The 11,594-nt window shown below is 47.3% G+C and overlaps 1 protein-coding gene across 1 annotated transcript in view; it reads left to right on the top strand.

The window, feature by feature from the left end:
* Positions 1-6,340, top strand: part of Rpia (ribose 5-phosphate isomerase A) — a 28,281-nt gene extending 21,941 nt beyond the window's left edge. Inside the window, exon 9 of the mRNA XM_005385377.1 lies at positions 5,394-6,340. Within this exon, the coding sequence (XP_005385434.1) occupies positions 5,394-5,518 (125 nt within the window). The 3' untranslated portion in view covers positions 5,519-6,340. The remainder of the gene's footprint in view (positions 1-5,393) is intronic.
* The last annotated feature ends 5,254 nt before the right edge of the window (positions 6,341-11,594 follow it).

The following is an 11,594-nucleotide window of genomic DNA, read 5'->3' as shown; positions in this document are numbered from 1 at the left end:
TTTGGTTTTTCTCCGGTACCGGGAACCGAACTCACGACCTTGCGCTTGCCAGGCAGGCGCTTTTGCCGCTGAGCTAAATCCCCAGCCCCTGGTGTGTATCTTTCACAACCGTTTGAGCTGGGACAGCCCTGGAGCTGATGGGAGTCAGAGAGAGCTTGCCTTGACATAAGGTTACCGTCATCTCTGGGAAGGGCCTTTCCTTCCAAGAGCTGAACTGCAGCTTCTTAATCATTTTTGGCCTCTCCTTAAGCAGTGGGGAAGATGACTCGGTTAACCCACACCCACTGGCTGCACACAGGACGACGCTGTGGCACGTTTTGGGGGATGCTGGATCTATAGTGCGTGGGGTTGTCCCCAGGGAGAGCTGCTGTACGCCTGGGAAAGCTGTGGTGGTGTGGAAGCCACGCCTTCCAGTAAGGTGGAGGGTGCTGTTTCTTTGAGAGGAACACCAGGCATTTAGAATACACAGGTTGTGTCTTTCGGAAAGCGTGACAAAGTTCTGTGGGATGGAGGTGGTTCGTGGCGGGGGCCTTAGCATGGCCGTATCATCTAGGTGTGGTCTAATACTGAGCTAAGGGTTTCGGAAGCCTCATTCAGTTCCTGCGTGGATGAGCCATGGGCTGAGAAGGGCAGTGATTTGCCCATGGCTGCAGACTACGATGGGAGGCCTAGGTTGTCTGACTCGGGACCGTGAGCTTTAGTGCACACGTAAGGGAGAGGCTGTGTGGCGTGAGCATGCAGCTTGTGCCGGGGAATATGTGTAGATGAGAGCAGGGCCTCCCTGAGGGCTGGGAGGGTAGTGGAGAGATGAGTTCGAGGCCAGAGGAATTATTGAGGGCTCCTATGAGATTAAGAGCAGGAGGAGGATCGAGGAGGTCGCCATCTTTTATGACACTGAGAAGCAGAGTGACACTGTGTCGTTGAACTGACTAGTGAGGCAGATAAGATCAAGTGAGCCAAGTGGATATTGTAGACTGCCTGGATGGGGATCAGAACTCAATCATGCTCTAGCATTGTGGATTTATTTTTTTAATGTTATTATTATTTTTTTGTCTTTTTGAGACAGGGTCTCACTATGGATCATGCTCTAGCATTGTGGATTTATTTTTTTAATGTTATTATTATTTTTTTGTCTTTTTGAGACAGGGTCTCACTATGCAGTTCAGGCTGGACTTGAGCTCACTTTGTAGCCCAGGCTGGCCTCGAACTCATAACGATCCTCCTGCCTCAGCTTCCTGAGTGCTGGGATTACAGGTGTACACCTGGCGCATTGTGGATCTAGAGCAGCCAGCTCATCGCTGTGCTGCGGGTTCTTCCTCTGTGTGTCAGTCAGGGTTTTATTAGAGAAACAGATATAACACAAGATACACAAATGTATAAGAAATTACAAGATTGGCTTCCGATGGTCAGCCACCGAGTTGGATGAGGAAGCGCGCAGAGGGTGTCTGCACCCTGGAGACTGACAGATTCACTCCAAGGTCTGGAGTTCACTGTAGCGTTCTGTGCAAGTCAGTATCAGGAGCCCGATGGGTCTGTGACGGAAGGCTGATGAGTCTACACCAGAAGGCTGGAGGATCCAAGGCGGAAACCAAAGAGTGCACTAGAAGCCAGGAAACGACATCCAAGCTAAAGGCAAAGACTGGAGCTCCTCTGAAGAATGGAAACCCCTCTGTCCTCCCTCATTTCCCTTTTGTGTCATGTAGGTGATGATCCACCGCAGGGTGGCTCCTCTACACCCTAGGTGCAGAATTGCTGAACCAGTTTAGTTAAGCTTCTAAACCTCTCAAGTGGACACAATCAGTCAACCACTACACTCTGCAAAAGGGGCTAATACTACTGCCTACCTCATAGGGCTGTTGGGGAAGGAGATTGGATTTACTGGAACAGTGCCCAGCACACAGAGAAGTATTTATTGAATGAATAAATCCCTAGGGAGAAAGGATGCTATCTGCATTAAATATACAAGGTTCTAAGTTAACCGTATTACTTGAGAACAAAAATGGTGTCGCTATGTGCTTGCAGTAAAGCAGCTAATTCTTCTGTGTGGGTATATGGCTTGAACCTAGGGCTTTGGCACAGGACTTTATCCCCAGCTGTTTTTGTCTTTGTTTTTCAAGTTAAGATCTTGCTAAATTGCTAGGATCGAAATTGAAATCTTCCTGCTTCAGCTTCCCAGAAAAAGCTAATTCTTCCAATTCCACTTTGGTCTTTTAATCTGTTGCCCTTCATTACTGGATTTTTTAAATCAAAAAGATGAGCAGACTGTTTTGTTTTTTTTTTTTTTTTGGTTCTGGGAATTGAACTCTGGACCTTGTGCTTGCCAGGCAGGCACTTATGCTGCTGAGCTATATCTCCGGCCAAGCCGACTGATTATCTTCTTCATTGTTACTCCCTTAAGAGAAGAGCTAAAGAGCCAGGAAGGTGGGAGAGATGATGTGGAGGTCAGTCACTAAAACCCCAGAACTTGCCTCCACGGTAACGCAGACAGACCCAGGGGACCCTCTAGGAAAAGGCTCGCTGTGCTTCTCTGTTTGTTGGTTTCCTGTAGTGCCCAGTAGGGGGCTCTCTTGCCCCCCTTGGGCCTTTCTCAGCTTACTGACTGTGGGAAGAGATCTTCCCCGCTGTGCTGTCCACCTAAGTTTGTAGAAGCTATGTCTGCGAGAAGTTCAGAGGTTTTTCCTTTTTTTGCAACTTGAAGACAATGAAAAGTGGAGGCCAGCTATTAAATCAACCGATGTGTTATTAACAGGCCCATCGGAGTGGCGTGTTGTCTTCTCTTTCCTTTTCTCTTCCTAGTTGTGCCCATTAGATCCGCTGCAGTGTCAGAAGAGGAGCAGGACAGGGTGCCCTGTTAGTGCAGGTGTCCCTGCCCCAGGTATATTTGCACACGTGAGGAACCTCTAGGAGCAGTGCCGTTAGACGGTTCTTTCCCCTCACCCATGCTCACTTCCAGCATCCTCTCCCCTGTCCACTTGATCTGGGACCAGAGCACTAGTGACCCCAGCATCTCAGTAACTTAAGACAGGCTGCTCCAGGGTCATTCCTGAGATTTCTGCCCACTCGTGTGCTCTTCCTGTGAAGCGGACGTGACTTTCCAAAGACAGGTTGGGTCTTGAGTGCTGCATCGGTCATCTGTGGGAGGCTGCCATGGCCCGGGCCAAGTTTGATGTTGGGACCTCCATGTTTGAGCACCTCCCTGCCCTTTTTGTGCTTATTCAGGCTTGTCTCTCAAAGTTTTAACTTTTTCGTTTACCTCATTGAAAATTAATAAGCACAACCATCTTTCCTGGTACACCTTTTAAAAAAATTTTTTTGAGACAGGGTCTCCCTTCTCACTACGTAGTTCCGGCTGGCCTTGAACTCACAGTGTAGCACAGGCTGGCCTTGAACTTGCGGCCATCCTCTTGCCTCAGCCTCCTGAGTCCTGGGATTATAGTTGTGCAACACCACGCCTGGCTCCTAAGACCATCTTTCCTGTCTCTCTCTCCCAGGCAGTTAGTTACATTGTCTGGAGGCAGCATTGTTATCAGGTGATCTTTTTTTGGATGAACGTTCGTAAATACCCAAGTTCCAACTCCGCTGTTGACCCTTTTTATACAGATGACGTCACACTGTGTAGATGTTCTGTTCCCATCTCTTTTTGCTTTTTGTGAAACTAAAGAGTGAACCTGGGGCCCTCGCACTGAGCTGCATCCTCCTCCTACACCGGTTTAGCCTTCTGCCAACAACAGATTCCAGTCTCTGGTTCCCTACATATGAGGTTCATGAAACCTTTTTATTGGTAGCTGATCAGTGGTATCTCATAGTGTGCATGGGTGTGTGCACATGCACGTGCATCTATATAAATTTTTGAGAAAGACCAAATGTAATTGTAGTTCATTCTCACTGCTGAATGGTATTTCACTGTGTGTATATGAAAAAAATGTTTATATCCATTCTACTCTTTATGAGCATTTGGGTGTTTTCAGTATTTAGCTATTAGGAAAAGTGCTGCTGCCAGGTGTGGTGGGAGGCTGAGGCAGGAGAATTGCTTTGAGTTCAAGGCCAGCCTGGGCTACACAGTGAGACACTGTCTCACAAAAAAGCAAAAGTGCTGTTATGAATATCTTAAGCTTGTTCTTTAATGAGCATATTTGTGCCTAACAATTGCATATCTAGGAGTAGAACTGCTGTGTGATTACATAGGAATATTAGATGTGATAGAAAAAGTGAATGTTTAAAAAAAATTTATTACAGTAAAAGACATTGATAGAATTCTCCTCAAAATACCTCTTGCTTCAAACACACTTATCCTGTCATTCTTGGTACTTTGTGAAGCAGTTCTGAAGTCCTGTGTTGTGAGTATCCTAGTTACACTGTGTGGCTGTCTCAGTGTCCTGACTGAACTCAAACGTTTACCTTTCATAGTCATTTTGACTTTGGGGAAGACTCAGGAGTTGCGTGGCGCTGGATCGGGTGAGTAAGGTGTTGAGGACACGCCGTAGTATCTTCATGAGCCTGCCTTTCTGGTGGAGGGCACTCAGCAGCAGCATTCACTGTATGTGTATTTCTTTGTCACACCTTGAAAAGACGCTCATGAAAGGTGGCTTTCAGAACTGCTTCAGAGAGCGGTGAGGACCGTGGGGTAAGTGTGTTTGAAGTGAGGTGGCGGACTTGGAGCGAGAGTATAGCAATGTATCTTTTACTGGAATAAGTTAGTAATATATTTTGGTCATACCTCATGTTTGTTTAGCTTTAGAAGTTGTGCTAGCAAACGTTTTCCAAAATGGTTTTGCAATTACCCTCCCCTATCAGTGTGTGAGCTCGCATTTACATCCTAGCCAGCTCGTTTCAGTGAGTGTATAGTGTGTTCTTTTTGACTAAAGAATTTTTGGATGGCTGTTTCTTTGAAGTACTTGTTTGTCTTTCACTCATTTCTCTATTGGATTGTCTTTTTCTTAGTGACTTGAGGATTTTTTAACGCATTTTGATGTGGTTTTTTTTGTCAGGTGTGTGCTTTGCAAATATCTCGTTCCAGTCCGAGGAAGTCGGTCAGATCTGGTCACATGATTGAAAATAACCGGGAGTAGGGCCTGCTTACAGTAGTCGTGGAGTGTCTGTCTAGCGGAGGACTTGGCATCTGATTTATCAAAGGATAGCGAAGAGCAGCCCCTAGAAGTGCTTGAAGATGACCGTTCAGGCAGAGGGCACAGCACGAGCAAAGGCGCTGAGGTGGGACAGAGCTTGGCGTGTTTGGGGACAGGAACAACGCCACAGTGGGATGGGAGGAAGAGGCCACAGGAAGAAGTACGGATGATCAGAGTCTGTCAGCTGCTCTGTGGGAGAACAAGGCTCTAGATGTGTCATCTGTCCAGTGCTGCTTACACTGATGCTGTCTGTCCTCTGTCCCGCAGGTGTGGTGGACACAGGCCTGTTCATCAACATGGCGGAGAGAGTCTACTTCGGGATGCAGGACGGCTCGGTGGACATAAGGGAGAGGCCGCGCTTGATCCTGCAGGGAGCCGAACGCTCGCTTTGAGTCTCCAGCCAAGCCAAGGTGGACACGGTGCCTCCTGGAGCCTTCGCCTTAATGTGTCTGTGCCGGGGTGGACAGCTGGCTGTGAGGAGGGGGCAGTGGATTCAATCCAGTCTTCTGAAGTATTGTTGTTATATGTCTTTTTAAAGAGATTTAAACATATATATATATATTTTTACTATTAAACATACTCAGTTTTTTTATAAAGTAGAACTTGATTTCATGTTTTATATAAAATATTTACCAAAAAAAAATGGAGGGGGGTGGGGGGGACTGTCTTTGACATTTTCGACTTGAGCCTGTTGGTTAAGTTTCTGAACATTGGGGTTTTTTTGCGGAGAAATAAAATCAAAACTTTTAAGTCGGTGAAATGAAGGGCCCAGCCAGCAGTGACCTCCTGATGCCTTACAGGAAACTTTGTTTACTTCTCTGCTGCTTTCTGTTTTGTTTTGTTTTGTTTAGGTAGCTTTCATTGTGATCACGCACAATTCCTACTTATATTTTAAGAATCAAGTTTACAAAAATCCGAGGAGAGCAGTGCAGTGTGTAGTGACTTGGAATGCGAATTAGCAGGGGGAAAACGTGGTAATTTTGTTCCGATGAAGGGGTGAGTTCTGATCCCCGTGTTGGAAGCAGTTGGCCAGAAACACTTGCCAACACCGCCGAGCACTGCTGTGAAATGTGAAGTACTCGTTTTTTTAAAGGTGATTTTCTTTGTGTTGATTTTTTATGTTGTTCCTTTCGTGTTGCATGGTTCAGTGTCCGAAGTCGTCACCTATTTATGTTGTTCGAAGGTTGAAATAAAACCCTGTGGTGCCATTTTGACTCCTTGTCTTGACTGCGGAGTTTGCGAGGAAATGGGGATCTGTTTGGCTCCTGCAGTATGTGTCAGGGTAGGGGTGGAAGTCCTGTGCCATAGACAGATACTGGTGAATGAGTCTTTTCTGGGAGAGTTTGACGTCAGTGTGAGGATGACACAGCCGAACAAAGGAATAGTTCGCAGGTTTTACATGAATCAAAACTTCCGTCGTCATGGAAGCTGCTCTGCAGTAAGGTAGGGAACCTGAGCTTTCCTTTTAGCCTGGCAGGCAGTGCGCTGTCCAGAGACTGCTTAGGAGGCAGGGAAAGGAGGGTGTGACGAGCGCGGCGATGATTCTGGATCTGGACGGGCCCCACACATCTGTAACGCAGCAGTTCTGTTGTTAGGGTCTTTGTGTGAAGAGCCTCTTTCTCCATGCCAGTTTGGTACAGTATTGCACACTGACTTCCTCAGCTGACCCTGAGTTAAAGCTTGCGCTCTAAATGAAATCACAGAATAAAAGTCAGGCCTGGGGGCTTCTCCTTGCTGCATCCTTCCTTCCTCACTCTAAGTCCCCAGGAGCTGTGACCCACGTGGTTGGGAAAGGGTGTTGGTAGTGCTTTATTTTTCCTCAAGACTTTCAGTTGGAGTGACAGATCATTTTCACACAAAAATGGGCACCAGATCTTAGCTGAGAAACCCCAGCAGAACAAATTTGCAAAATAATCCAGTTTTTGTGGCATGGATTTAATTCAGAGATAAAGATAAACAAGGTTAAACTCGGTTTCTGAAAAACACCTGCACGCTCCACGTCACATGGAAATGCTTTGTGGGTCTCACGGGGTGCGCACCTGTGAGCAAACTGCAGGTCGTTGGAGTGTTACTGTAAGGGTTTTCTCGCAAAGAAAGCAAAACACTTGCTTTGCCTGCGGTGCACGCTGCCTGAGGTAAATCTTGATTAAACACGACCCTACTGGCGGTAATTTGGCTGAAAGAAACAGTTTCCCAGTCCACATCACCAGTCTGAAGGGCTCAGCACGGGCTGCCAGTGTGCTGGGGAAAGGTTTGTGTCCAGGACAGGTTGCTCCCCTCTCCAAGGCCTCAGAGGAAGAAGATCACTTGGATTTGAATAAAAATATGTATTTCATTTGGTTTCAGTTAGAGCTCATACAGTTTTGACCCTGCATTTTTCATCTTTTTTCTGAGCTCCCAGCATGTGGCAGTCTGGCCGGCCTGGCAGAGGGAGAGGGTGGGGCGGGAGCACTGACAGTGGGGAAGGTGGGTGACAAGTGACAGTGGCGTCCTTCATGCCAGCACTGCCGATGTTGGCCCTTGTTAACATACTTGCACTCAAGTTAATGCTCCAGGTGATGGTGGAGACATGGGCCTGTGAAACCCCAACCTAAAGACCAGGCCTTCCAGGCCGGTGTGTCCGTGACATCCTAGGGTGGGCCTAGGGAAGGTGGCCTCTGTAGGAGGCATCTGTGCCTGTCACCGGGAGCTTGACGGCCGTGGGTTCCCCCCTCTGGCTTGTCCCCCCCATGCTTGCCACCCCACCCCTCTCCTTGTGACACAGTCGCAGTGGCCACTGTAGACTTTGCCGACCTGGTGTGGGGGGCCTGTGCCTAAGGCTTGTTCATTTCCTGAAGCCAGGGGCCATTCAGAAACCAACTTGGGGTCATCAGCCCGCTGAATGAGGGAATCCCTCGCTGTGGGGAGGCCTGGGGTGTCTCAGTCAGGGCGTGGTGGGACGGAGGGTTGGGACTGATTTTGGGGCTCAAGACCTGGGGCTTGGCTCAGGACTGCTCGTTTCGTCTCTGTCCGCATGTGACTGAGGAGGGGTCTTGTGTTTGTCTTCGTTGTGCTCCCAGAATGTCCTTGTCTGGCGATCCCTTGTGAATCCTTTAGTTACACCCAACAGGAGAACACCGAGGCCTCGCTCGTGTTACAGCCGCCCCAGGGCCTGACTGAGGGTGCCGGGCAGCTCGTGGCTGTGGGGAGGGCATTTCCCTCCCTCAGGAGTGAGAGGGCCTGAGCACTCTCATGTCAAGTCTTCCACAACCTAGGCTGACGGGTTTGTGCACTTGCTGTCGCAGTGGGCGAGCTGACCCCAGACACCCCGTGGCTCCAGCCCTCAGACGGTCTCTTGAGCCCTGCTCGATTGCCTCACCGCTCACTTCCTGTCACACCGACTCACTACCCCCGTAATCGATGGTGTTTTGGTAGAGGTTCAGTGCCTTTGCTTATTTAGTCACTGGCTTGTACTGCAAGGCAGCAAAACACTCCAATATAGCCTGGCACTCAGGTGCACCCAGGCGGGCTCAGCAAATAAACAGCTGGTGGTGCTGAGGGGTGAGAGCGTCCTGGCTAACACGGGCTGTGGGGTGGAGGCAGAGTCCAGAGGGAAGAAAGGGTGAGACCACTGCTCTGTGGAAAATGAGCGGTGCACACTGACCATGAATTCAGGTGTGGACCCTGTCTGTTACCCTGGGTCCCCTCAGACTTCCTAGCACAGCAGCCAGGTGGGAGAGGAAGCAGCCGACTCGGGACCAGGTGGTGCCGTCTGCAGGCTCAGCCCAGTGGCAGTAAGATCCCTGGACGTCCCCCTGGTGACAGAGCTACATCTTGAAGACAGTGTCCAAGTTCGGGGACACCCGCCTGAGCTTGGAAGAGGAGAGTGTGTAGAGCGCCAGTGTCTGAGTTCACCTGCGCTTGGCCCTCGGTGCTCTGTGCCGAGGGCGCCTCCTCCCCTTCCCCCTCACAGACGTCTCAGGAACCTTCACAAAGCCAGAGCCCCCTGGGAGCCGGTGCCTGGCGCAGCCCAGAGGCTCAAGGAGAGAGCACTGTCCCATCGGACTGTGAGCCACATACTTAACTTTAATGTCTGGTCACCACGCTGAAAGGCCACAGGCGAAATTGATTTCAAGTACATACTTGATCCCAAATGTTTGAAATGCTATTTTAACACACAGTATTTCACATTCTTTTTACTTCATTCATCTTCGGAATATTTCCCATCTCATTTTGGGCTAGACGCATTCCAAGAGATAAACAGCCAGAATTTCAGGGGAGCAATCCCTGGCCTCGCCTTTATAATGGCGTTCAAGGCCCTTCTACTGTCTCGGAGCAAGCCTGGAGTTCTCCTGTGTCCTAATACATTTCTGAGAGCTGGATGAGAGCTGGGTCAGGTGGAGACCTACTTTGGGGGCAGTAGGGTTGAGGTCCACTCAGTGACCCCAGTTTGAACTGAGACTTTTAATCTATTCTTCAAGTAGGGGACCTCCTGGACCTTGTGACTGACCTTGACCCCAGGAAAAGGACACTGTTCTTTCCGCTTCGAAGTTAAATACTAATTATTTTAGTTAAGAGATACTACTTTTTTTCCCTATAAGTGGTAGTATCATGAAGAAACCTAAGTTTGAAACCCCATTGTTTCCTAGTTTTTGGGCCAGTTATTTTGACCTTGAAGTCTTGATCAGTTTGTTGTAGAGTGGGCACCAGGGAATTGTTTGAGGATTAAATGACTAATTCATGCCAGGAGCTTACAACAGGTACTGGCACATAAACCATGTAAGACGCGTTAAGTTCCTGTGAGACTGTATAATCTAAACTCGCTCCTTGGATTAAGAGTAAGGGAGTGTGCAGAATGGCTTGAGGAACATAATGGGAAGGGACAGCAGTGGGGGAAACTGTGAACTGAACCATGTGAAGCTCTCAGGGCTGAGAGCTCTCTACTGTTGTTAATATGTGAGGATTGTATAAAAATGCTTCTTTTTTTTATTTTAAAGATAAAAGAATGAAAACATCTTAACAAACACATACATTTAGAAAATAACACAAAACAATACAAGCAGTACAGAATCTCAGACAAGGTGATAGGAAATTAACAATGGTGGTTGTATTACATATTGATATCCTCAATTTGGATACTCAGATAAGCATAGGCATGTAAGATTGATCATATACTTCAACATGAACTGTTCCTTTCAACAGAGCAAAAAAAAAGCTTTTTTCCACTTTGTTCAGGAATTTGCTGAAAGAGAAATTGTTGAAATAATTTAACATGTCTTTATGAAACAGTATACATCTACTTGGGCAATCGTGCATGCGTGTGTGAGTCTGCATGTGTGTGTGCATGCGTGTGTGCATGCATGTGTGTGTGTGCATGTGTTTTCTGTTTGGAGAAATCAAGGAAAGCCTCCTAGAAAGCCTTCATCTTGCTGAATCTGTTCTTGAAAAATAAAAAAATTTTACAGCTTGATTGAGATATAATTCACATTTATTTAAAGTGTGCAATCTGGTGGTTTTTAGTATATTCACAGAGTTAGGCAGCCATCACCACAGTCAATTTTAGAACAGTTTCATTACCCTAAAGAAAGACGCTCTGAATGGGAAGTGAAAAGAATTCAGATGTGCTGTGCACACCCACCAGCTCCTCATGGGGAGTGTGATCATTATGTGCTACAAACATGGACTAATAAAACTTTAAAAAATTAAAAAAGACTGGACAGTGCCAATTTTTCTCCAATATCTTGCACCTTGACCCCAAGCCCTGGGTAGCTGTGAATTCACCTGTCTATATAGATTTGCCTCTCTGGTCATTGATAAGATGGAATGAAGCAATAGATATTTTCTTGTATCTTGCTGCTTTTATTTAGCATTACATTTTCAGTGTTCATCCATGCTACATCAGGTATCAGTACTTGTTTTTTAACTGCTGAATACCATTCTATTGTGTGGATATATCCTATTTTATTGATCAGTAGCTTTAGGGGGCCGAGGATTTAGCTCAGCGGCAAAAGCGCCTGCCTGGCAAGCGCAAGGTCGTGAGTTTGGTTCCCGGTACCGGAGAAAAACCAATAAATAAATAAATAAATAAATAAAGGGATCAGTAGCTTTGGATTGTTTCTGGCTTTTGGCTATTACGAATCATGCTGCTGTGGACATTCATGTGCAAGCTTTTCTGTGGCGTTTTCCCCATTGTCTTGTTCCTCTGTTCCTTCTTTACTTTCTTTTGTTCACAAAATATGTGTCTGTTTTACCATAGCATTGAATTCCTCTTTTTCTCTTTCTAGCAACACCAGGCAGGCAGGCCATCGTGGGTGGGGAAGAGTGAGGTGGAAGGAAGCATCCTGTGAAAGGGGAACAGCGTGGGCAGACAAAGGTGAGAGGGTGAGGTGGATATGGAGTCCTTCCAGCTTTCATGGCTGACGAGAATGCTGCAGTGGGAAGATGTTGGATGTGGCTTCATCTGGAGAACTCTGACTGTGGCTGGAAGGT

Source organism: Chinchilla lanigera, unplaced genomic scaffold, assembly GCF_000276665.1.
Source record: "Chinchilla lanigera isolate Chin_1 unplaced genomic scaffold, ChiLan1.0 scaffold00023, whole genome shotgun sequence".
In the NCBI taxonomy this organism is placed as follows: domain Eukaryota; kingdom Metazoa; phylum Chordata; class Mammalia; order Rodentia; family Chinchillidae; genus Chinchilla; species Chinchilla lanigera.
This window is presented reverse-complemented; position numbering and strand designations above follow the sequence as displayed.